Genomic DNA, 27,753 nt, shown 5'->3' with positions numbered 1-27,753 from the left:
ACGGCCAACAGGCCACCGGCCGGCTATCTGATAATGTGTGTGTAAATTGGACTGCAGGCCACGGACTGTCCGGCAGATATCTGTCGACGCTGACCGGAATCGACGAGCCGTAGTTCGAATAGCCGTCAGTCCAAAATCTGAAGTAGAACTGTTAATGTGTGGCCTTTTGCGATCAACTGACAGGCTGATATCGTCCGGCGAACTGTCAATTTGTAGGGACCTGTCAAAATTATATCAGACTATTGCCGGCGGACGGCCGTACGGTGGGAAACTGACGACTCGTCTGTAGTCGCAGAGGTGGCAGCAGACCATTGCCGGCCGGCAATAATCGCTTATGTTTGTGGACGTTATTGGTCTAGGACGGCAGGCCGCCCGATAAGGCCAGAGACTGCAGGCGGACTGGTAATCAGTGGGCCCCTTAACACCCCTTTTTTGCGTCGGGGGTTGAAAACGGAGTTTTTACCAGAATTTCTTTCCATTTAAAATCGGTGACCTCAATTTCTCGACCTGGGATAACTGTTCAAGAATTTCTGAAACCGACATTGACAATATTTCACAGAATCCTACGTTAGGGAAGCATTGTTCGAACGTTCGGACCGGGGCGTAGACTACCACCCGTAGATCCTGCTTTCACGAATCACAACATAGTCGCTCTTTTACTTACCTACATCCAACAAAAAGTCATTATTTGTTTATATTTGACCGAATGAGTTCGAAACGTCTCTCTTTCAGCTTGGGCAAAAATTCTTTCATGTCTGTCCAGCTGTTTTGCTCAATAGATCACATTTTTCTAATTTTGGGAGCAGATTCGATAATTGACACAAATTTTAGAAGTTTTCCAAAATGACGTGGGAAGTGGGAACTATAGGAGTTCGCAAGGTCTACATCTACAAGTCACAGAACCGACATATAAAGCAACTAAAATAAACGGTTTTTTTTATTAGAGGACATCTTACACAGATCAACCTATAGTGTAAATAACATTATTTGCGGTATTTGACACATTATGACTGACGTATATAGAGATGTAACTAACGCAAATCGATTGTCACAGCAAGCGATTACGATTGGATGGCACGTAGACTGAGGTATCGAATTGTGACGTATAATGAATTTTTATTTGAGATTTAAATAAAGCTAGAATTATATGGTTTTCCCGCAAGCTACCGGTCGGTCGGTGTATTTAATACACCGACCGAGTAGGTCGCACCCATTGTCAAAATTGAAACTAACTGGGGATCTATTTTAAAGTTTATTTATGTTATTTCTGTGTCAAATTTATTGTCTGTTAAGTGACGATAAATATATCCATATTTACAGTTAATTATCCACCTTTTCCTTATTTTTATTAAAAGAAAAATGAAAAATTCATATCGATTTACTTAGACGACTACCGATTCATAACGGTGGTGTCCGGCCAACCCTAAAATTAAAAAAAAAGACGTAGAACGTAAACGTTCGCAGTGCAGTTGTTTTCCTTTGTGATTTCAATGTGCAAAACATTTTACGTAGTATTGCTGTTGTGAGTGACAGACGTCAAATACCGCAAATAATGTTATTTACACTATAGCCCCAAACTAAGCAAAGCTTGTACTAAGGCTGCTAGGCGACGATATACATACTTATATAAATGACTCACCTATGACTCAGGAACAAATATCTGTGCTCATCACACAAATAAATGCCCTTACCGGGATTCAAACCCAGGACCATCGTCTTGACACGCAGGGTCACGACCCACTAGGCATTTATAATTAGTATAAGAGACCCAATTTGTAGATAGTGCTTACGACTCTATATGACTTAATTGGTCGCAATCGCTCAGCTCACAAAAAAAAACACAGTAAAGGCAAAGTGACTAGATTTTGTGTGTCCCGTCGTAATCAGATTTTGAAGACCGTGCCATCTAGAAGTAAGTGATCAGGGAGCAAGGATTGAGCCGGAGGGAATTCTCACGCCACTGAATAGTTGGTCCGCATCTCCGCAGTATAAACACCGTATGTGCATTTGAAAACTAATACGAAATTAGCCTTTACTGCATGGGAACAATATATATAATTGAATGAGATATCAGAGGCATACGTTTGCTTAGAGCAGTGCACCAGCCGTGGCAAAAACATCACTGTGACTCGAATCGGATTCTCATTTCGAAGACCGTAGTTCGACTTTTTTTATTGGTGTGATTTTGCAATACATAGCATATTATTGCATCTAACCATGTGTTAGGATAAAGTTAGACAATTTCTAAGTGAAAATTGACATAACATAAAAAAAAATTTATAAAATTTTATTTATTAACGATTTCAACTTATATTTAAAATATGATCCAATTTTTAGTTAGGATATCCACAACGCAGGCTTCGTCATCAGGTGGCCACAAATGCAAATCAGCAACATGCTTAAATAAAATTAAAATATATGAAAGTAAAACATCATGGTAGCATCATACTGATCATACATATTAGTGATGTACCGACTATTGATTTGACCGACTAGCCGACTAGCCGACTAATCGGCTCTCGAATGGCCGATTAGTCGGCCGACTAGTCGGTTAGTCGGCCAGATCATTAGTTTCGTATAAGTTCAGGTGAAAAACAATAGTTTTACTCCTTTGGTCGCGCTATTCATCATATTAGCTTGGCTAAAAGGTGTTCTCTACAGCTTCAAAGACCTATCACAAGAATCCTCGTTCAATTTCTGTCTTTCTTTTATTTTGCGATCCTGAGCAGACCATCCGTACAGCTTGTAGGAGGTATTTCCAAGGCTCTATTTCCCGTACGTAGTCGCCAGTTAAGAACCTATCCCCTTGGTCAGCGACTTTACGATCAACGTGCCCTGCCTAAGTCTCTAAATTTTACGATAACATTAATAGTTCGTCAATATATACTTACTATAATATAAAGGCGAAAGTGTGTCGGTCTGTCTGTCTGTTACTTCTTCACGCTTAAGCCGCTGAACCGATTTAGTTGAAATTTGTTATAGAGATAGTTTGAGTCCCGGGGAAGGGCATAGGATAGTTTTTATGTCGGAAATCATCCCTGAAGAGAGTGCAAAGGGGGGTGGAATTGAAAGAGTTAACGAATTGCCTAGTAATTGAAGTAAGCAATGCGCGAATTGAATGATTACTATTAGCATTATACAAGCGCTATACCTACTTTAGCTGTTGTCACTAATTCCACGCAGACAAAGTCGCGGGCAAAAGCTAGTACTGAATAATAATAAAATTATTTAACTATCGAACTTGCCCATGATATTACACGAGAATCAGTTGAGATCGACCTGTAGAGGAAAACACCATCCCACCAACATACGATAACGATCAAACAGTCAACTATATGAACAAAAGTTCTCAAATGCCCTCTGAATAGGTATTTTAGTAAAAAAGACATAAAACATATGGTAAATATTGACTGTTGATTTCTTTTTTTTTCTGTTTTTCTTGCACTAATAAAGTGCCGACTAATCGGCCATTTTTGCCGACTAGTCGCCGACTAATCGCCGACTACAAATGTGGCCGGATAGTCGGCTTTCCCGACTAGTCGGCGACTAGTCGGTACATCCCTAATACATATACTAGTTGGTAAAAATAAAAAATCGTTCTTGGGGAATTATATCAAAAAAAACCGGCAGGTACCTTATAAACAGAGCTGTCTGGAAGCGTTCTCACTGCTCCCTTCAACCTTGAATCTAAAGACAATGGTAATTAAGTAGGTAAATTAATAAAAAATAACCTAATTGCTGCTGCTTTTGAAGATAAGTAAAACAATCTCTACATTGTTTTACTTATCTTCAAAAGCAGCATCATCTACTTAAAAACTAAACCTAGGTCACCTACGCATAAGAATAGCGGATTGACACTGATTGATTGACGTTATGATCGTGGCAAAGTAATATTTTTGTTTTAATGAAATGTAGGTACTTAACAATTACTATTTGGCTTTTCTGAATACACCTTATCCGATCCAACATCGGGTGTCTAATATATTTATTTACTAATCTTATAAATGTTTCATTTTAAAAATAAAGTGTTAATGCAAAAATAAAATAGGCACTCTCTAGCTGTTATAGACTGCCTCATGGCATGGATAAGGCCTAGCAGCAGTATTTCTCCAAAGATCATCGGACATCCAATATCTGATCGGACTATGTGAAAACGCTCGTAATACTTTTTAACCAAGGCTGTAGATACATTTAAACTATGTATATGTATAAGTATTTCAATACAAGGTTGTTGACTGTCTGTCTAGCTCCTTTCTGATTGATTCTTGTACTTTTATCGAGAGCTGGAAATAAGTAATTGGATGTTCAGTTTCAATCAGTTTTCCAATTGGTTTCTGAACTTGACAATTTCAAGGAAATGTTTTGACTTGTGATAACATCAACCACGAACATAACATCTACATAAACTTGGCCAAAACCTATAGGTAATATAAATAAGAAAATATCTGGGAGACCGAGCTTTGCTCGGAAAACATATAAAAACTCGAAAATGCACGTTTTCCAGAGATAAGACCTAGCTAGATCGATTTATCGCCCCCGAAAACCTCCATATAGCCGGGTGATCTAGTGGTCAAGACGTTATCAATCAATCAATCAAAGCATTTATTTTCAGGCTACTAAGGCCCATATATACATACCTACCTTACAAACTAAGATATATATACAATAATAAAAAACTTAAGTAAATACTAAAAAAACATTTTCGTGACGCAGTTTTCTGTTGCGGCGTCACTTGCTCTGGTGTAGGATTCGGCAGACTCCCAGTATTCCCACGGAACCGCCGAAATATCACACCCTTCGGCCAGAAGTCCGTGTTCGCGATGGCTTCCAGCAGCGGCCGCCGCGGCAGCAGTGGGTTATCGTTAGCGGGTCTGGACTTGGTCACTTTTTCTTTGGTGTATTACGTCTATTTTTAGTTTATAATGACTACTTAAAAACACAAATCATAAACTATTTAATAAAATAATTTGATTTGAACTCTAGTTAATTGTACCATGCATGCAGATAATTAACAGAGCTATACGAGTATTCATATGAATCACATTCCTCATTCGGAAATCCGCAGTGCCAACTTGAAGTCTACTCAGCAATTTGGAGTTTGCTAAGCTAATTAACTAGAGAGATATAGATGGCGGTGTAAAATTAATGGTACTCTATTGGATTCATGTTGAGGGATGTTATAAGACTACAGTTAAATTAGGTGAATTTATAGAGACATTTTATTCAACGTGACTGGATTAAAATAACGAATCTACGCAGGCCGCGTTGAGTACCAGTAAGTCCAGAGTTCTACCTAAACCTAATCCTATGTAAGTACCTACACGGGTAGGGGGTTGTGCACAAATCACGCGAGGTGTATTCGGCTACTGTTTGGCTGAACCTGAACCACATAACCTCACGTGTATTTTCCATCCGACCGATCAAGACCACGCGCTTCAAAATTTCGTAAAATAGAATCGCTATTTTTAAGTGTGGAGTGAAGATTTATGATTAATGAAAACGAGAAAAAGTATCTACTCATGTGGTAGGTATTTTTTCTTAGTTTCTTTCACTGTAGAAAAATACACGTGAGGTCTCCTTATACCCCGTTTGTGCGCGTGATTTGTGCACAAGCCCTGGTAACTAATTTATTCGGAAACATCAAGAAAGCATTCTTAAAGTAACTTTATGCCTCTCAACTTATTATCTTTGTTATGGATATTAAATACGGGAGTAAAAGGCAACCGCACCGCTACCATATTTATAAGATTTCTGAGAAACTTAAGAACGGAGCTTCGTTCGACTACGTAAATATGGGTTGATTTGATGAATTGAAAATTGATCTTTTTTACGGCATTACCTATTAAGTTTCGTCGTTATATTGTTTTCAAATTAAGTATAAGGTTTTTCAGGACAACACGAAGAGAAGTGGCGAAATAATATGAATACGCTTGAAAAATATTAAAACCAAAATACTTACCGACTTGTACATCAAAGCAAAAAAAAACATCAGGTACCTATTTAGGTAGCGTCATGTACGTGTGTGTTTTGCCATGAGGCCTAGATATTTTTTTTTCTGTCGAGCGAAACTTGTTTAAGTATAGGTACGGTTTCAAATCGATGAAGTTACTAGAGAAAAGCCTCAAGATTGCTATTCAAATTTTTTGGCAACCATATGTATTACATTATGATCTAAAAAGCGCTACGATTTTTTAAAAACATTGCTGGCTGAACCCACGGCACCGTAAAAAGAGTTTAGGTATAAGTTTATATATTATATCCATAATATTATTTATTTACCCTATCTGTTTTTTTTTTCAATTGTCGTTTAGGTACGATTTAACGATTGTCACCGGGGCTACGTCTTGTACGTGTATACCTACTTACGTATATTAATATAGTTCCATTTTCCGCAATATAACTTTAAGGGGCAAACTGCAACTCTGCAAAAGCGGAAACTTGCGGTGGCGAGGTGGGACATTACTGCAGACTACATTACTATTGCTTACCAAGTGCTCCAAACGTATTATGGATGGCTTTATCCACGTGATAAAATATTCTTCCCTTTTTAACACCGCGTGGTAGGAGGGAGGCGCTTTCACGTAGACAAGAACGATCATCATTCATAATATATCATATCCATAATATAATATGTAGTCTTTTAACAACATCTCACCAGTCGAGTGCCATACACGGTGTTCACATTTATTTGTTAAATAATCAGACACATGACCGACACCGTTTTTTGTTCCTTTTGAGTTAGGCACTAAGAAGCAAGATACTTACGCTGCCTTTCCACTGAGGCGTAGCGAGTGGAGATGAAAGTCAACCAATAGCATTGGTTGTAAGCCACATATCTTCTCCGCTCCGCTGTATTACAACCAATTTTTGTAATACAGTTTGCTTGCTCTCATCTCGGCTCGTCGCCGTCACACTGAAAAGGCACCCTAACACTGGTTCGTTGGAACTATCAACTCGCCTACGCTCATTAAGCTAGAAATCCACCAGAGACCCTGCACTAGTGCACTAAAGTTGGGTATAAGGAAGCGAAATGTGCGGTGCCGTAATACTCCATCTGTCTTTTTAAGCGGTGATTCTGAACCAGTTTCAAGCTCCTTGCTTGACACAACAATTATATTTTAGAGGGTGCTCAAGCGAAACAGATGGGCGCACATTTTTAAGTAGGAAATAGAGCGCTAGTTAATGCCACCTTAATTTTACTAGTAGTTCGCCCTAGCAATGCACGCACGAGAACTTTCCAAAGTTACGAAACTTTCCACATGAGAATTTCTCGGTAACTTCTGAGAATGTTCTCGAGAACGAGAATTTATTTATTTATCGTAGTTTATACCATTAATATTCACGATACTTTAGGTGTAGTATCCTTACCCCCAGAAAATTCCGACTTTTGGTCTACCGCTTCCGGTCAGAAAAATGTATGACGGCCCGGCCAAACGGTCAGACCTAGGTGGGGGGGTGCTCGACTAAATCTCATAGAGGGACCCTGGCAGTTTTTGACACGATCATGTTTTTTTCAATATGGCCGACTTTTTTTTTTTTCAAGTTTGTCCTAGCGCTCTGAAAATTTGGTCACGGAATCTCGGGGTCCCCTAGATACCTTTTGGAAAAAAATTTTTTGGATTTTTTTGGAAAAATGCTACAATTGCGGGAAAACTGGCCACTTCTATTTTGTATGGCTACTTTTAAACGGTGCGCGATAGGTGGGGGGTGCTCGACCAAATGTCATAGAGGGCCCCGAGACAAAACAAACTGCATTGAAAAAAAATCAAAATGGCCGATTTTTTTTTTTAATTTATTCAAGTTGGTCCGAGCGCGCTGAGATTTGGCATGGCGGGAGATAGAGGCCTCTAGATTCCTATGACAAAAAAATTTTTTTGGAAAAAATCCAAGATGGCGGAACAATAAATTTCCATGTTGCAGAATTTTCTGAGAACATTCTCGAGAACGTTTCCGCTTTTTGGGAATGTTCTGCAATTTGTACATTGCTAGTTCGCCCCGAACTGAGAACTCGCGGTTTGCCAAAAATTATATAGAGCGATTGACTTTGTTGCACCTACTTACTCGTATAGTTCGACATAAAATAGTAGAAAATAATTTTTAAGAAAAAAAATCCGACTTCAATGGGGGCTGGTGAAAGATTATTGTACATAGATGGTGCACTAGTTATGTAGAAAAGGAGGTAAAACCACCCACTCTTCTAGTAGGTAGCATTTCGTTTCTGTAATAAGGGTCGCAGTTTTAGCCTCACGAACCCACTTCTCTGATAGCAGTTCGGTTCTGTGAGGATTGCATCAGTTCGAACCTAACCAAAACCACTTTTTTTCGGTTCTGTGAGGATCGCAGTTCAAACCTAACCTAACCCACTTAACGGCGCGTGCGGTGCGGTGTACGGGGGTTTGAGCGGGAGGGGCTGGCATCATTATACTTTATACCTAATGATTACCATAAAATGTATACATTTTATGGTAATCATAGTGGTTTATTTAGCTTAGGTATCAGTGGTTTTCCGGGTCAAGGTCCGAGTCCGGATGCGAGTCCGGGTCCGGGTCCAGGACCAGGTCCAGGTCGAGGTCCAGGTCTAGGTCTTGGTCCAGGTCCAAGTCCAGGTCCAAGACCAGATCCAAGTCCGGGTCCAGGTCTGGGTTCAGGTCCAGATAAGAGCGCGGATCCGGGTCAGGTCTGGCTCCGTCAAAATCGAAATTCGAAATCGCCAAACGTGTCGTCATTGAAGAGTTCTGTTCTGATCATCATCAGCAGTTCCACTTCATCAAATGCGACAGTTTTTAATGTAAACTCTTGATTTTCTGATGAAAATACACAATTAAATCTCTATACGCATGCCTTTAAGATTTGAGGAGTTCCCTCGATTCCTCATGGATACCATCATCAGACCTCAAGCTTGACAAAAATGTGGCTTAAAAACTTAACTTGCTTAACAAACATAACGAAGAGGACAAATCGCCAAACATGAACTATGCGTCGTTGAAGAGTTCCGTTCTGATTATCATCAGCAGTTCCACTTCATCAAATGTGACAGTTTTTAATGAAAATGCTTGATTTTCTAATGAAACTACAAAAATCTCTATACGCATGCCTTTAAGATTTGAGGAGTTCCCTCGATTCCTCGTGGATCCCATCATCAGACCTCGAGCTTGACAAAAATGTGGCTTAAAAACAAACATAACGAAGAGGACAAATCGCCAAACATGAACTATGCTTCGTTGAAGAGTTCCGTTCTGATCATCATCAGCAGTTCCACTTCATCAAATGTCACTTTTTTTAATGTATACCTATGCTTGATTTGTTGATAAAACACATAAATCACTATATGTATGCATTTAAGATTTGAGGAGTTCCCTCGATTCCTCATGGATCCCATCATCAGAACTGGGTTTTGACAAAAACGGGACTAATCTGTATGCATATACATACAATCAAAAAAATAATTTTCAAAATCGGTCCAGTACTTAATGACGGAGATATGGAGTAACAAACATTTAAAAAAATCACAATCGAATCTCTTCCTTTTGAGATTTGGAAGTCGGTTAAGAAATGAGGGCGCCACTTTCTGCGTAGCTGTCACATTTTTGACGTAAAATGCTTACACATGGCAACAATTTATAGTCTGTCAAGCCATTTCCGTCAGTAGAAAAAAGCGGCTAAAAAATGTAGGCGCGAAGGGTTATCGTCCCATAGAAAATTTGAATATCGCGCCTTTTTCTACTGACAAACTTGTTTGACCGACTGTAGTATGGAAATTTTAGAGTTCCATTTTATTTCATTTCTACTATTTTATGTCCCACTATAGGCGGCAATGGATCAAAAATCGCGTGGATATATTACAAGGTCTGTGGAGTCCTCAACTGATACTGTATCTGTGGTAAGCCGAAATATTTCCTGTCAAATGTCAAATACCTATATTATGTTTATTTTTATCTTGCTAATGATTTCAAAATGGTAAATCTAAAAACGATATTATAAAAGTGTAAGCCGAGCACTTTCATTTGATACCAAACTCGACCATACTTTCTTCCAAAAAATGACCAGAATAGCAAGATCCCTCACAAATAGCTTTTTCACCTCAGCAGCTAGAACAAGGGTACTTTGCTTCTTAAAAACAGTGAGCAAAATGCGATTTTGCTCACTGAGTGAGACAAAATGACATTCAAGTGACCTTTATAGTCAAATGTCATTTCAACATGCGGGGTCTAATACTATCTCTGTCCCTTTCACACTGTTAGTAAATAGAAACAGACAAAAAAAAGTTAAAACGACATTCAACGGTATATTGAGGGTTTATAATAGACCCCCGAAAACGATTTGTTAGACAATTTTTACAAAAGCATATTTTCCCAAGTAGCGAATTTTCACATCGCATTTTATCACGGTCGCAAATTTCATTAATCCTCTTTTTTAATGCAGCGATTTTTCATGTAGCGTTTTTCAATGCTCGTATATTTTACCAGTCGATCATTATATCACAAGCAAATATTTCCAGTACCTTTTTTTTTTCGAAAGTTTAATTGCCATACTGAACTTTTTAGTATTAGTAAAGAGTCTAACGTACGAAACTTTCTTTTCAAAAAATATTTCCTTTACAACTTAACTAGACGGAGCCCCGCTTCGCGGGGCTCTTATTTCTGGGCGGTTTGCCCTTCGGGCATCTGAAGCTACCTAACGAACCTAACCTACCTATTGATTTAATTTAGTGTGACGTTCGTAAAAATAGTACACTTTGGGGGTTTTCCCCCCAAAGTGTACTATTTTTACGAACGTCACACTAAATTAAATCAATAGGTAGGTTAGCCTAGGTAGATAGATACTGGAAATATTTGCTTGTGATTTATAATGATCAACTGGTAAAATATACGAGCATTGAAAAACGCTACATGAAAAATCGCTGCATTAAAAAAAGACGATTAATGAAATTTGCGATCGTGATAAAATGCGATGTGAAAATTCGCTACTCGGAAAATATGCTTTTGTGAAAATTGTCTAACAAATCCCGAAAACTTCAGACCGCATCGTTCCAAACCACGTACGAGTATGAATTCTTAATAATTAATTAATAAAAATAAAGTTTAGGATTTGATAAAAACTGATAAAATACTATATTTTAGGTATTTTATTGTATAATTAAAATAATGAACTCAAAAAATACACAGATTATCACGCAAAATTAATTATTTTACTTTTAAGAATTTCTACCATAGTTGACAAATAGTACGTATCCGCAATTCGGACCGTATCTTACAACGTTTTTTTTTTACAAAAAAAAGTTGTCGATTGAAGTGTCAGTTGATGTTCGTTATTTCCATATTATTTTACTTAAATTTATTATTACGTTTTGTTTTTGTGTTCGATTGCGGTAATTAAACTTAATTGTTTGTATAAGAAAACATAAGTGTAGGTATTAAGTGATGAAGAAGGATTACATTTTTCAAGTTGTCTAATAGGTTCTCACTGCTCAAGGTGAAAAATTTTGTGTACTACACGAGATCAAAGTTATTTACATCTCGTGCGCTTTTGAGTCCCTTACTATGCTCAAGATTCTAAATTAGAATCATTATTATAGAATCTTTCGCTTGCACGGGGCTCAAAATAAGCACTCGAAGAAATATCAAACTTTGATCTCTTGTTGTACAAATAACTATTTAGCCTTTTAAGCTCTTCTAGCTCAATAACATCTTGATCGAGCCTGCTCATAATTTAATGACTAAAATATAATGCCCTCAACTACACGTTTACCCAATTTCATTTAAATTAGAACAAATTTACTTAAGTTCTTGAGTATCAAACTATCCTCTGATAGTTCAGCTTAAAAACATCGAAATGCCGGGACGTGCCCCTAGCCAGCCGCGTGTCCCAAGTCGAATGTAAGAACTTCGTTCGCTTCGCTCGCTCGTTCGATTATTGTGTGTGTCACTTTGTTGTTTTAACCTAGTTTTAACCGCCTAACTTTTGTTAGCGGATTTTTTGAGGAATGGGCTGTAGTTTTTATTTTAATTTGATTGGTAGAATTTACTGTATTTTTTTCTAAAATTTGTAGGTAAGTACGCGAAAGTGATTCAAACAGACATTCAAATCATGATGAAGTAGGTAAAGAAATCCATACTTCTGTCTGACTTGTTGGTGTCGGTATTTTCTCATAACTTATTACCTATAATTTTTTGGTACATTTTTTCTAGAAAAAAATGGAAACACATAACAACCATGCTAAACTTTACCATTTAGTCGTCGATGAATATTTGACTGAGAATGACTTAGAATTTCTCACGCTCTCGGTTATACATACATTGGGTCACCCATTTGGCTGTAAGGCCGTCTGCTAGCTGGCAATGACGCGGGTGTACGGAGCGGGCGCACGCACGCGGGTGCCATTGGAGGTAATAGTAGATTGTTAACCTAGAGATGAAAGGCACTTATTTTTGCCGAGGTAGTTTGGCGCTCGAAGGCAGTGAGAGCGCCAATAGTCCGAGGCTGAAATCATGCCTTTTACCCGAGTTAAACACTCTACTTTTCATTTCGAATACGAGGAAAGTAAAATGCATGGGTTTTTTTCTAAACATGACTAAGTATAAATATTTATAGTATTTTTGAGGGTACTTTTAAGTAACAATTTAGGCAAAAGTATCGTTATTTATGGAATGGGGATTCAAATATCAGAATGGAAATTGTACCTATATTTACCCAAATTTCAATTACTTATCGTAAAAAAAAATGGTATTTGAAACCTAAAATGCTCTAGTGCAGTGCAGAAACATTTTTTGCACACCTTTTAGAACAACAATGACCCTATTTCAGAGCATGAGAAATGAAAAATCCGTTGCACGCGTCTGCCCCAGTTAGCGTTCCTCATACTATTTTTTGTTAACCCGTTCAACCGCTAATAGTGCCATATATAGACAAGCTAGGCGTCAGCAAGCGTAAAATTCCTCCTAGGGCTTCATTCATAACAAAGGTGTTAGTGTTACGAATGAATTCTGAATTCCTCCATAACCTAATATTCAAAATATAGCCTCTAGCTCTAGGTATTTAAATACTTACAGGCATCAGAACGGTATAAAATGCAACTCTAGATTCACTTTAGTCCCGAAACTCATCATAAATTTCCAAGTAGCTTGCCTTAATTGCTCGATCCTATGAATACTTACAACGATCCAAAGGAAAGTCATAAACTAGGGCGAAAGCATAATTAAGAAAAACAGTTTTTAATTAAAGTCCGCAGACAGAGTGCCTCAACTCAACTTACATAACTAGTAACATAGTTGGCTAGTTTTATTATTTTAAGGCTTTCTCGCATTTCGTTATTTAAATGTATATGTAATTTTATTTTACAGAGTGGCCTTTAGTTGCTAAATAAATTTTACGAAGCTTTAATTAAATCTTTTATGTTATTTTTAAAATAAATCAACTACTATATGTTCAGTCAGACAACTCTAGCCTAGCCTTTATCGGCCTGTCAGTTAGAACAAAATTTTGACAGTTCCGAGCAACTGACAGGCCGATACCGTCCGGCGGACTGTTAATCAATGGGCCCCTTTAGTCGTTGGTTGAAATGGGACATCATTAGATACCTAGAGTTTTATTTTTTCTTACGCATCTTACCCAATAATAATTAATTCCGTACTTGTAATTAACGATACAAGTATGGAAAGTAGGAAATTCGCAACGAGTGGTGATAAAATAAAACACGACCGGAGGGAGTGTTTTAGATCGACACGAGTTCCGACCTACCTATCAGACCGTGTACGTACTCTACGTACCTACAACGTGCACAAGTGCAGGAATAAGCACTTTCCGCGCCTATTGTCGGAAAAAGGCCATATGTACTGCAAAAACGTTGTACGATACATGTGCGAATAGGTAGGTAATTCGCAACTCATATCGATTTTAATTTATCTCTTTCTCTATCGCTCGAATATGCAAAAGTGACAGAGAGACAAATAGGCAAAACATATCTGTCGTGTTTGCGGTAAAGCGAATATGAAAGGGGACCCTTTCCATGGAGCGTTTCTGAACGGAAACGTTACTGTCATTGTCAATGTCAGATTTGGCAAGTCAAATGCGCGTGAATGTTTCAGTCCTTGGTCAACATTGTGCAATTTATCTTACATTTTAACACGTTATCGATACAATTTTCACTTAAAAACAAAAGCGTAAGTGTGTCACAACAATTTGAACAATACTGTGAGCAGTCTCGATCAATATCTTCAAAATGCGGTTGGTAGACGGATCAAAACTTTTAGAACTTCAAAACACACCTGTAAATATTCGAAATATTTGCATCGTGGCGCACGTGGATCACGGGAAAACGACTTTGGCGGACTCCTTGATATCCAGCAATGGTATCATATCGCAAAGAATGTCGGGGAAGCTACGCTACATGGACAGCCGGCCTGATGAGCAGGAACGTGGTATAACCATGAAAAGCAGCAGTATATCTTTGTATCACGCTGTGGAGAAGCAAGAATACCTTGTGAACCTCATAGATTCACCTGGACACGTCGATTTCTCTAGTGAAGTGTCTACAGCTGTGAGACTTTGCGATGGAGCTATTGTTGTTGTAAGTAAATTATTATAAAAACAAAACATTACAAACTGATTGTTACCTGTAGTATCCACATATGACTTATTTTTAAATACATTTGAAATACTTTCTGATCTTGCATATCAATATTGCTTAACACTTTTGCTGACAGTAATGCAGTTAAGCGTTGTTGAGCAAACAATTACCCCACCTGTTAACATACTGTCAGCGAACTTGTCAAGTCTATGTATATAATAAGAGAATTTAAGACAGAACAGAATAAATGTTAACTCATTATTCCCAATTTTACAGATATGGTTTATCCTGATATGTCAATGACACATTAGGGACATTATTGATGATGATGACAATAATAATTGTTTGTCCCTTTCCGACGTATTTATATGATAGAAAGGGACAAACGATTATTATAGGCTTGTCAACTTTAGTAAACGTTTATGAATAAGGGGGTAAAATCATATTAGAACTAATAAGGTTCATGTTTGTACCATCGCCCACACTGTTAACTGTACATCGGTGGACCTTATGCCTTTTGTAATAAGGTCCACCGGTGTACAGTTAGTAGTATAGCTGTTTGTACACAGTAATCATATTCCCATGGATATACTTACACAATTTCCAAAATATATTAAATAATGTATTTATTACCTAAGTGAAGCTTGCCACGATTTCGCCATCATCATGGAAGTGATGGGTGTGGAAGGTCATCATCATCATCATCCATTTAATTATTAACTTAATTTTCATTTCCAGGTGGATGTAGTAGAAGGTGTATGCCCACAAACAAGGCTAGCGCTAAAGCAAGCATACTCAGAAAACATCCAAGCTGTGCTAGTGCTCAACAAAATTGACCGTCTCATATTAGAAATGCAGATGACTCCGCTGGATGCATATGTGCATCTCACGCAGGTTATGGAACAAGTTAATGCGGTTATGGGAGAATTGTTTGCTAGTGAAGTGTTGGGTAATGAAGAAACTAAGATTGATAAGCAGGTAATTTAGTATTTAGCTTGAAAATTACTTATAGACATTTGGTGTCTAATTAGTTTCTTATTTGAGAATATTCACATTTAATTCTTGTATCGGTAACAAATGAAAAGTTTAGACAGTTAAATTATCAAGTATTTTCTTATGGAAATTCCAAATTATCAAATAAATACGGTAATCAATCCAAAGGGGGTGTTCCAAAAAGTGTTGGGAACTTTTAATTACTTAGCTGTAAATCCAACAGTAAAAATAGATTTCCACAGGTTATTAAGGTAACTGCCATAACCATTACATCTCCAATAAAATAGATTTTTTTGTGAAATGTGTGTGGTGGAACGGGTCCACCTTATTTTAATGCAGCAGTGTCAAATTTCCTACATAAATAGGTGCCAATTGTACTTTAAAGAGGCAATCATTAGAATTCATGAGGTAGTCTAGTTGTCTAACATATTGTTGTGAAATGTTTGCCTGATCACATAAAGCTGTATCACCATTAATTTCCAATGGCATAGTGAGGTTAGTCAACTATATTGATTTATTGTATTGAAGTTCGTATAGATTAGCTTAAAATAATTTATGTAAGTAGTAAATTACATACTATTATGAAATAAAACTCAATCTATTAATTGTGTTGTGTAATTTCATAATTTGGTACCATTAGTGTGTGTGATAATTTCTTGAAGTTGTAATATGCTAAATTTGATTTCAGGAAATGAAAGAAAAACCTAAGGAAGACAATAATTTTTACGATTGGACCTCCGCATTAGAGGATGCCGATGATTCTAATCTGTATTTCTCTCCGGAACAAGGGAATGTTGTGTTTGCAAGTGCTATAGATGGTTGGGGCTTCACAGTCCATACATTTGCTCGGCTTTTCTCTGAAAAACTTGGTAAGTGCTTTGCATTTCAAGGATTGCCATAAAAACAAATTTTTTTTGAAATAAGTTAAATCGGTTAATCAGTCAGCCACCTTATAAAATATTTGCTACCAATATTACTATTATTATTACAAGCTTCTATTTAATTTGTCCTGTTAGTATGTTATTGTGGGTCACATTTTGAAAGCTAAATTTGATCCACTTTCCGATTGAGCTACAATTTTGCATACATATGTAAGTCGGATGACAATGCAATATTTTGATGACATGGAGCTGATCTGATGATGGAGACAGGTGGCCATAGGAACTCTGTTATAAAACGACGCAAAGTAATTGTGTTTGGGTCGTTAGTATTGTCTCAGTGAGTTGCCTGTGGAAAGAAAAGTACAGTCAGCGATAAAAGCTTGTACTTACCAAAAATATAATTTTTGCCAAAAACTCGTTTTTCTAATGTCAAATTTTATTTAGGTGTGAAAGAAGAAATACTCAGAAAAGTTTTGTGGGGAGATTTCTACTTGAATTCCAAAACGAAACGCTTTATGAAAGGAGCTCAAGAAAAGGCGAAGAAACCGCTTTTTGTCCAACTGGTGCTAGATAACTTATGGAACGTTTATGAAACCATTGCCATGAGAAACGAAAAAGAAAAAGTGCCAATCATCTGTGAGAAACTTGGTATCAAACTTACTACAAGAGACCTTAGACATACAGACAGTAGAATTCAATTACAGTCACTAATGATGCAGTGGCTGCCTTTATCGCAAACTGTATTAAATATGGTTTGTATAAAACTACCATCACCTAAAGAAATCGGTCCAGAGAAAGTTGAGAAACTTATGTGCACAAAAATCTGTGACTTCGAGTCTTTGCATCCACAAACGCAAGAGCTAAGAAACGATTTCTTAGCATGTGATAGTAGCTCAGAAAGGCCTGTTATAGTGTACATTTCAAAAATGTTTAGCGTAGACAAAAGTATGCTTCCAGAGAATAAGCCAAAGGCTTTGACTGCTGAAGAAATGACTTTGAGGAGAGAAAGAGCCAGACAGATGAGAGAGCAGATGAAATTGAATGAGGTTAACTTACAAGCTATACCTATGACAGAAGAAAAGAAAGATGATAATGCTCAGGAAGACAGCAATGAAAATGAAAAAGAAGAAAATCAACCGGCATTTATTGCGTTCGCTAGAGTATTTAGCGGTAGATTAAGAAAAGGAGATAAAGTGTATGTTTTAGGACCAAAACATGACCCGTCCAGAATACTTAATATAAAAGATTTTGAAGTAGATCCTAATAAGAAGTTAAAAGACTTGAAGAGTGATGAACATATCACATGCGCAGAGTAAGTACTAACAGCAAAACTTCTATTGACCAATTGTACACCTTAATGTCTCTGCATAAAGGTGGTTCAGGTCCTTCTCCAAACGTAGCTTGCTGAGCACTGAGCGGACGGCGGTGCGTGCCCGGGATCGCGGATATCATTGTTATTGAATTGTTATTTTTAACAACAAAAGTAACATATGAGTTCTATAAAAAATAACATCATGCATTTTTAGAAGCAATTTTCAAGTTGAAGCTTTTGTGTAAACATAGTTGTAGGTAATTTTTTAACGGTGCGTGTATGACATTTTTTTTTCTATTGAGCGAAAGTTGTTCAACATCTGGTTTCGAATCTATGAAGTTACTAGAAAAAAGCCTCAAGTCAAGATCGCTATTCATACATTTTCGCAACCGTATTATGATCTAAAAAGCGCTACGATTTTTCTAAAATCCAGCTGGTTGAACCCACTGCATCATAGGGCTTATGATAGGCATGGTAAAAAAAATGTAGACAAACGCTGAATAAAATCGACATGTTTCTCACTTATAGGTTTTTTTACCATATTTATTTTTCAGAATTAAATCCTTATACATTTTGATGGGAAGAGAATTAGAAGAAATTGATGAGGCAGTTGCTGGCAACATTGTAGGTAAGATTTTGTATACCTAATGGCAAAATTACAAGCAGAATTATATTTTTCAGTATTTATGTATAGAGTTTTTGAGGTGTTCGAATGTTGTGAACAACTCTTAAGAAATATTAGACACCCAAAACTAAAGTAATACTATAGGTTATTATTCTAGCCGCCCAGAGGCCTATAAAAAGGTCTTCTGTTCCATTCCATTTTTAATATTTATTTAGACAAATCAAAATTCCATTTGTCTTGGCAAGTGTTGACGTATACGGCTATTAGAGGATAACCATGATTTAAGTACTTTCCCTAGTTTACTCTTTCTTACACTTAGTTTTTTCTAGGAATCGGTGGTTTAGAAGAACACGTCCTTAAAACCGCCACGCTAAGCACCACAATCGCTTGTCCGGCGTTCAGCGAGCTGCAATCCGCTGCTGTTCCCATACTGAGGGTGGCCTTGGAACCGGCGAACCCTTCGCAGTTGCCGCAGTTGGTTAAAGGTAAGTTGTGACGTCACGCCTATCCTGCACGGCGCTTTATCGTGAACCTTATTGGAATGCACCAAGGTTGATATTGGGATGTAGCCGCGCGCGTCAGTCTGGATCAAATCATTTTAACATAAGTTCAAGACAGTGTCGCTGCGGGATAAGTGTGGCTGTCCTTCACATTCGGGCCTGTTTACACGTTGATTAGTGTTTATTGCCAGTTCAAACATTTTGCTTTAGTGGCAAATGTATGAACTCGCACTAAACACTAGTCAATTCACGCCCAATCAAAACACTCAACCCGCAGCCACACGTACCCGTATTGACCTTACCTTTATTTCAGGGTTGAAACTGTTGAACCAGTCAGACTCGTGCGTCCAAGTTCTACTGCAGGAGTCTGGAGAACACGTAATAGTGACGGCTGGAGAAGTGCATCTGGAGAGGTGTTTGGAAGATTTGAAGTAAGTAGCTTAGTTGTTTAAACACAACTTTCCTTTGTCTTCCTATCGGAGTACTTACTTACTTACTCCACTTACTCGTTCACCCTCGTACAGTAAAAAATACCCACAGGTCTAGAATGTACAAAATTTCGTGTCAAAAATCAGAAGCGCGACGAAAATCGGAATGATGTTAAAGTGTCATTGAATTTCAGACATAATATGTTTGAATCTTTGTTTCGACAAATCAAAATTGCATTTTTCTTGGCAAGTTTTGACGTCCGGGCCGCTAGAGAATAATATAATCACCCACCGTATCTCCTAAACTAAATGCAGCTTTTCATTTTCCAGTCCGCTAACTTTATTACGTTTTGTACAAAACGTACATTCATGCCGTCCGCTAGCGGCCGCTTTGAAGCTAAAAATTGGTCACGTTTTTTTCACTTGTAATCTGCTTCTTTTGCACTTATGAAATGTTCATATAGAGATGTGACGGCTTCCCTTTTGCATACTTCAATTAGGTATCTTAAACGTCATTTTAGATCTCTATAATTACTTAGCGGCCATTTTGCAAAAACTCGCTAAAAACGTCTTTTTTTTTTCAGAAATAACTATGCGAAAATACCAATTTCAGTATCAGAACCCATCGTGCCGTTCAGAGAAACTATTATCGAGCCACCCAAAATAGATATGGCCAATGAAGAAATAGACTCCCAAAACATAGACAAGGGACATGATACTGAAGTAGACCCGGTTATTACTGTCCTGACCAATAACAAACAAAGTAGGATAAAAATAAGGGCCAGATCACTACCTAATGAAATAACAGCCCTTCTAGACAAATCCACAGATTTACTGAAAGCCGTATCACAGCATATCAAATCGTTGCACGGTTCATCAAAGAACGAAAACATCGAAAATAAACTAGATGACTTAAATATAAATGGCACCCATGAGCTCTCAGATCGTATGTTAAAACTAATAGAAATATTTATAGAAGAACTGAAAAATATTAGCTCAAAATTGGGACCAGAATGGAGCAATGTGGCTGAGCAAATTTGGTCTGTAGGTCCCAGGAATTGCGGTCCAAATCTGCTGCTCAATCAAACACCGGATTACGATACAAAGTTCTTGTATCATAAGAACGAGTTGAAAGAAGATCCTAGATTCGAGTATGAGAGCAGTTTTGTGAATGGGTTCCAACTGGCGAGTTTGGCTGGTCCATTGTGTGAGGAGCCTATGATGGGTGTTGCGTTCTGTGTTGAAGAATGGAGCCTGGATAAAAGTGAGGGGGATGATGTTGGACATACTTTTGGACCACTTTCAGGTAACACTTTTATATTGTTTACGAGCCGGATTTACATTACGAAATTGGTGGCGTGAAATTGATTTCGTGACATTAATTTTACCAACAGTTTCACGTGTAATTTAATAATTTCGTAATGCATGCATTAATTTCATGCAAGCAAATCAATTTCGTGCCCTGCGCGATTTTTTGGTAAAATTAGTGTCATGCAACTAATTTCATAGTGTAAATGTGACGTGAAAACTAGTGTCTGTGCGGACGTGCAGCTTCGATGCTGATGGGGCCATGGTCACTGCGATACTGTGAATTTCACGACACTAATTATTTCACGAAATTGCTTTCGCATATATCGAAACTACTTTTGTGAAACTGATTCCAACATGCATGCCACTAATTTCGTAATATAAATCCCGCTTCATCGTCAGCAATTAACATGATTTTCCAGCTGACATGGTAGGCAATAATGCACCAAACCTCAAAAATTTATTTCACTTTGTCAGGTCAAATCATGTCAGCGGTGAAAGATGGATGCAGAAAGGCGTTCCAAGTGCAACCACAACGATTGATGGCTGCCATGTACTCCTGTGATATTGTCGTCGACCAGAAAGTATTAGGTAAGTTTTTCAGATGCAGAAATGGTGAACCAAACTAGATACAGTTTTTTCTACACATGTTATAAGCCCCATGGTTGAGGTACCGAAGAAAAACGCGTCCTCATATTTCATGTCTTTGAATGGCAAATAGCATAAATAATTGTGATGTAGCCTCGTCGTGTCCAATGTGATTTAAAAATGACATATTCTAATTGCAAATTTTAGCAAGTTTAAAAAGCCTGGATGAGTTTACACTGAAACTTCTTGGTTTTTACTTAAAACGTGAAAGGAAAATGAACTCTATTTTCCAAATAATTTGGTTTAAATTTCAATGGCTTAAACTGAGTATGGTGGACGAGCTCATCTCTTAAATCTTAAAGTAATCAGGAAATTGATTTTTAGGGATGATAAAAAGAAAATTACCAAAAAGTAAAATACTTTCAGTTTAAATTTAATCTTCGTAATTACAATTATTTCATTAAAACTACTATTTACACCTGAACTTTCTAAGTATGGTTTTCTTAAATAAATAATGTAAATAATAAAACTAAAATCTTAAATAACTATAAATGCATTGACGTTACACAAAAAATATCTGAAATTGATTATCACATCATTTTGTGTAAGAACATTCTAATTACAGGCATTTTTTTAAATAATTACGTGAAAATCTAAATCTATCGGACCCATGAAAACTCCAAAGAACAACGACTAAAACATAAAATATTTTGCCTTTTTTCACCGAAATTTATTTATTAATTTTTAAATACCACTAGAGTTAGACCAAGCTAAGTTAGCAGCGATATTGATATCCTAGACTGTTCACGTGTTTAAATAACGTCATAATTTTATAGAAGTTTGAAGTTTAAAATAACACTTGCACTGGGCTATCAAAATGGCTGTAGCTTAGCTTGGTCTAACTTTAGTTACGTTCGATCTACCTTTCCATTTTTTTTGCAAAGGTTTTAAATTCAGATTTCCACATAACATTTTATTATATAGTACGCCTTGTATTAGTCCGATGGTGGGGCAATTATCTCCTGTTTTACCATATATACTAATCTTATTATAGTCCTGGTTATCTCTATGTTTCTGGCAAACAACCATTCTATATCATGCCATAAATAAGTTACGTAGGTACTGCTACAATATAATTACTGAAATAAATAAGTTAGGCGTACTGGTTACAGAGTCTCAGTTTTAAAACTAATAAATTCAGTTGAGTATTTAGTAGGCAGTATTTTCATCAGACTAAACGAGAGTTTAGACTGGGAAAGTTTTCTGTGACTACATAACGGGGAAGCGTTTTTTTAAAGTTTTCGTTGAATTCAAGGAGGCAACGATTACAAGGGCCTAAATGAACCCAACATACTTTCTTAAACATAAAATTATCCTAATCGATCCAGTGTAACGATCGCGCCATTTCTCTGACTTTGTACCATGGGAAGGGGGGGTAGTCAGCGCTTCTTCTGACTCTTGAGAGTCTGGACCTCCGGTTGTAGTAGTTTGGAGTCAGGTAGCTGGGTGACTGGTAGCGGTTGTAGACTGGCTTGTCGGGGTACGCGTGTGGCTGGGAGTAGTCCACTTTGTACGCGCTGGTGGTGCTCTGTACTGCGGCGAAACGGTTTGCGGTGAACCCTGGAAGTAATGAAAACGAATTTGAGTATTTTGAAACGGTGACAGCATAATATAAGGAAAGGCAAAATAAGCTTGTTTAATCAGTTATCATACTGTTATTATGCCTATAAACCTATAAACTATAACGCATGTTTTTTGGACAAGTAACGTTATAAATTGTGATGGGCAAAGGCCTCCCCTCGTTTTTCCACTCGACCCTGTCATAGGCATTTTCCCACCATTTGGGGTAAACTGCGTCCAAGTCGTCCCGCCATCTCCTTTTCAGTCTGCCTGAACCTCGGTCTGCACCGTCTATGGTGTTCCGTGAGTCCCACTCAGTAACCATTTTGGCCCACCTTTCCGGGTGCATGCGGCAGACATGTCCAGCCCAGTCCCACTTAAGCTTATTAATATGGTAAATTACCTTGGTAAACAGGATTGTGTCGCACGCACATCATTCCATACACCCTGATACCGGGTACTGATGCGTAGGTGGGCTGATCGTGGGACATCGGTCCTTCTGCAATTAAAAACATAAAAAATTGTCATTACATTTTGCGGCGCTAATTTCTGTAAGCGCCAAAGACGTCAAGATGTGTTGTTGGAAATCCGAGTGTTATAGTTATGGACTTATTCATAATAAACGCGTTACTGGCCTCAATTAGCTATGAATCGTTTGTCAATCTATCATTTAGACTTATGTATTTGTAAGAAAGGGATAAAACGTAATTTAACTAAATCAGGCCCGTAAAGTTTTATGAATAATGGGGTTAAACCCGTTAAACCCTACCTTCAGAATCTTAAGATAATGTATGTTTGTCGTTATGTGCGGTCTAAAGCATTTTCTGTGCAGTTGCTTTCGGGCGTGGGCTTACATATGACTTACTAAATTTGAATTAAATTCTGCGCTTGCAGCCAATGGCATGTGGCATATTTATAGTACAATTTATTTTTAGAATATTGAATAAATGGGCTAAATCGGATCTTTTGGGGACAGCCAAGAGTTTAGAGATCAGCTTAGTTTGGGTCACCAAGAAACAATCGTGTCAAGCGGCATCGCCTGAGACAAAAGTGCATACTCCTTAGTAGTTATGTGTGTTGAGTCCAGAGAGATGGACTCTCCGTATATCGGAGTGAATGAGAACATGATTCCAATTCTCGTCAAGTAAACTTACCCAGTATATGGTTCTCTGGACACCGGCAGATGACCAGATAATGCGACTTGCCGGTCCTAATGTTCTGCAGGGCCAGTAGCGACCAATCCCGAGGAGCGCGGCATTCTCGCATCTCGGAGACAGCCTCGCACGTCTTCACTAAGGTCACCGCTTTGTTTGCGTACTGGAATGATAAGGAATGAAGTTAGAAATTAAGAAAAACTTGACAACGTAATTAAACACATGGGAAAAAAGGTGAGCTACCGAAAAACGGCTCTAAGTATTTTTGAAATACAGTTTAACAGCAAGTGGCGCGATACCTGAATCAATGACGTACATTGACATGAGTTTAAGGGCTATCCCACACTAGTGTCATTTGAGCATCGGCGTCTAGTCAGCGCTATGGAAAATGGCGTCGCTACGCAGTTCCACCAATGTTGCGTCGAGCAACAGCCACAGAGTTGACTAAACGCCGACCGACGGTCGGGGTGGCCCTAATGAGTCCAGGGGTGCCAGAAGTGTTCTACTTCATCAAAATTATTCAGAACAGACAGTAAGTAAGTAAGTAAATATTCTTTATTGCACCAATAATTATACATTTTACATACATGTAAAACTACAAAGAAATTTTAACGGAAAAATAGAACCAGGTAACAACAGGCGGTCTTATCGCTAAAGAGCGATCTCTTCCAGACAACCTTTGGGTAGCAGGAAATGTAGAACTCAAACAAAAGTCAACAGGTAGTGCACGGAGCAAAATATGGAGACTATTAAACACAAACACACATATTACAAAACTACTTATATTAGTATTACAACAAAACCTAATACACAAATAAATATACAATATATATATATACATAATACATATTTATACTTACATATATACAATATATAAAATGGCAACTTAAGGCAGAGATAAAAAGTATACTTTCAGCTGATTTTTGAAAATGGGGAGAGATTTAGCTAATCTTAATTCTACTGGCAAAGCATTGACAGTATTGAGAGTTAATTAAAAATATTCGTAATGATAATGCCTACTTTATTGCCATTACCTTCTGTATTTTTTGTGTGCAAATGTTATTTGGAGGTTTTAGCATCTTAGCTGTTGTAAGCTACAACTCGCAGGATAGGCTGGTGCCAGGCTATGTAATAGGCCTTTATCATCTGTGTCAGATGTTTTAAGCAGCATCCCGGTTACGACACATGCGTTCGTGGCTATAAAGCCCTATACGAGAGAAGATCCCTCGGCCACACATGCAGCAGGTGTATGCTCCCCCAGGTGGGCAGGGGTTTTAGGCCTGCTCGTGGCGCTTCATGCGTTTTTTTTTTTTAATGTGGAAAACCAGGCATCGTCGAGCTTGGTGCAAGGCTAGTAAAACAAAAACACGAGTGGTTCAGTACGTACTTTCTTCTTAGAATCTGTAGTAAGCCTGGTGGTGTGCAGGTCGTCCGCGTTGAGACTCGCGGAGCAAGGGTCCCGGTACCGAGCCGGACACGCGCAGAGAGGCTGGGTGTAGTTCAGTCGCACGTACACTGCATTGCACACCTGGAAGCCATAATAAATCAGTCAATTTTAAAGTATTCTTCAATAAATATCCGGGCATTCTGTTAGCAATGACGAGTACGAGTATTAGGGACATAACTTGCCGGTATAATAGTTTATTTATAGCTAACTAATATGCGTTTCAAACTGGCTGCAGGAAACCAAAAGAAATTTAGTTTTTCATATAGACACTCCTGACGTAAGGTCTATAAATTTTATGATGTGATGGTTTCATTATTTGATGAAAGTAATCGCTGTTATAAAATATAAAAATTTATCGCATCATTTACGACATACATTTGGGTGCATTACATTTGTTATAATTACTTTTCATATACTATAGTTTGATATATCGTTATTTTTAATAACGTAATAAATGGCATACTACCGTAATACCTAATTAACGGTATACATAATGTTATTATTGGTATAATGGTCATAAGGTATATTTATACTTCGTCTAATGTACATTGTCATAATTATTACATACTCTAAAGCATATTATTTGTTATAACAAGTGACATCACATAATTATTTGTGTGGCATAATAGTTGCATGACATAAATGGGTTAGGTTAGGTTGGAACTGCGACTCCGCACAAACGAATAACTACCTAACAAAAGGAGGGTTAGGTTAGAACTTTGACCCTCCGTGGAATAAAATACTCTAGCAAAAAAGTGGTTTAGGTTAGGTTTGAACTGCGGCCCCCTCAGAACGAAAACCGTGAAAAAATTGGTTAGGTTAGGTTAGAACTGCGACTTCCCTAGAATAAAATAGCTAGCAAAAGCAGTAGGCCTGCGTACTAGTTATAATAAGCATGTAAAACTTTACGTTATCAGTAAATGAAATAAGTCAAAAAATGTTATACAATATATGTATTTATACTTGATAAAATTGTATGAAGTATTACGTTATACAAAAATATAATATAACAAATGTTATTATAAAACATGTCTATATACTATTTGAAAATTATATTACATTAGGCATTATATTAATGACAGTTTAGATGAAATCGCAATATAATAAAGGAAACGTATAATAAAAATTACATTATAACATATAATAATATATCAAATGGCGTTATAACAAATGTATGATAGTTTTTTTTATAATTATATGTATTAAGCATTACACACCCCACAATTACAAGATTGACTTCTGAACAAGCCCAAACCCAAGAAAACAATCGATACCTATCATAAATACATAACTAAGAATAAAACTTTGTAGGGTTTGAAATTTTATTACCTTCAATTTAATGGTCTAGGACTCAATCATTTATGAAAACGGCCTACTTTAATTTCGTCACTTTACTTATCGACCGAGCCAAGTGACATCACAGGATGCACTTTTCATGTTTGTATGTTTCGTTTTTGATAGACGATAATAGGATCAGCCTGGGCGTTAAGGAGTCACGAGATATTTATTCGGGACAACTGAACTGCGAGTTACATATAATATTATAATAATAATTCAGCCTATATACGTCCCACTGCTGGACACAGGCCTCCTCTCATGCGCGAGAGGGCTTGGGCTATAGTGCCCACGCTAGCCCAATGCGGATTGGGCACTTCACATACACCTTTGAATTTCTTCGCAGATGTATGCAGATTTCCTCACGATGTTTTCCTTCACCGAAAAGCTAGTTCCGAAAAACTCATTGGTACGAGCCAGGATTTGAACCCGCGACCTCCGGTTACATATACATACGTGTTTAGTTAATTTCATTTTATGTGTATAGTTTTTCTTTATTTTGTAGTTTCACAGTGCCTTGGTTTTATACTGTAATGCTGTGTTACTTAAGTATTTGATAAAAAATAAATAATACATTAGGGAGGAAGAGAAATATTATTGTAATAAGCATTACCAATGTTTAGTTACCTGTTGTATGGCGCATTCTGGCAGCAGATAGATGTGCTGGTTGTGTGGATAGTAGTGGTACTTGGTGGGTTTAGCCAGCACGTTCGTAGAGCCCGCCGGTAGAGGCACCGTCTGAAAATAATAAAAGTAAAGGTCAAAAAACTCAAGCTTAAAAAACTGTAAGTTTTCCTTTCTAGGATTCTGTACCCAAAGGGTAAAAACGGGACCCTATTACTGAGACTCCACTGTCCGTCCGTCTTTCTGTCACCAGGCTGTATCTCATGAACCATAATAGCTAGGCAGTTGAAATTTTTACAGATGATGTATTTCTGTTGCCGCTATAACAACAAATACTAAAACAAAACAAAATAAATATTTAAGTGGGGCTCC

At 37.5% G+C, this 27,753-nt stretch overlaps 2 protein-coding genes across 2 annotated transcripts in view; one reads left to right on the top strand and one right to left on the bottom strand.

Moving 5' to 3' along the window:
• Positions 1 to 14,061: 14,061 nt before the first annotated feature.
• The window catches only part of LOC134798836 (elongation factor-like GTPase 1), a 239,909-nt gene continuing 226,217 nt past the window's right edge, over positions 14,062 to 27,753 (top strand). The window contains exons 1-9 of the mRNA XM_063771221.1: positions 14,062 to 14,566; positions 15,305 to 15,544; positions 16,248 to 16,428; positions 16,885 to 17,752; positions 18,307 to 18,380; positions 18,707 to 18,862; positions 19,191 to 19,308; positions 19,890 to 20,611; positions 21,091 to 21,204. Of these exons, the coding sequence (XP_063627291.1) occupies positions 14,219 to 14,566; positions 15,305 to 15,544; positions 16,248 to 16,428; positions 16,885 to 17,752; positions 18,307 to 18,380; positions 18,707 to 18,862; positions 19,191 to 19,308; positions 19,890 to 20,611; positions 21,091 to 21,204 (2,821 nt within the window). The 5' untranslated portion in view covers positions 14,062 to 14,218. The remainder of the gene's footprint in view (positions 14,567 to 15,304; positions 15,545 to 16,247; positions 16,429 to 16,884; positions 17,753 to 18,306; positions 18,381 to 18,706; positions 18,863 to 19,190; positions 19,309 to 19,889; positions 20,612 to 21,090; positions 21,205 to 27,753) is intronic.
• Positions 22,160 to 27,753, bottom strand: part of LOC134798842 (dystroglycan 1) — a 116,347-nt gene continuing 110,753 nt past the window's right edge. The window contains exons 2-6 of the mRNA XM_063771231.1: positions 27,385 to 27,495; positions 25,363 to 25,503; positions 23,976 to 24,138; positions 23,225 to 23,320; positions 22,160 to 22,821 (exon numbers count right to left, since the gene is read on the bottom strand). Of these exons, the coding sequence (XP_063627301.1) occupies positions 22,577 to 22,821; positions 23,225 to 23,320; positions 23,976 to 24,138; positions 25,363 to 25,503; positions 27,385 to 27,495 (756 nt within the window). The 3' untranslated portion in view covers positions 22,160 to 22,576. The remainder of the gene's footprint in view (positions 22,822 to 23,224; positions 23,321 to 23,975; positions 24,139 to 25,362; positions 25,504 to 27,384; positions 27,496 to 27,753) is intronic.

This window comes from Cydia splendana, chromosome 17 (assembly GCF_910591565.1).
Source record: "Cydia splendana chromosome 17, ilCydSple1.2, whole genome shotgun sequence".
NCBI lineage: Eukaryota > Metazoa > Arthropoda > Insecta > Lepidoptera > Tortricidae > Cydia > Cydia splendana.
This window is presented reverse-complemented; position numbering and strand designations above follow the sequence as displayed.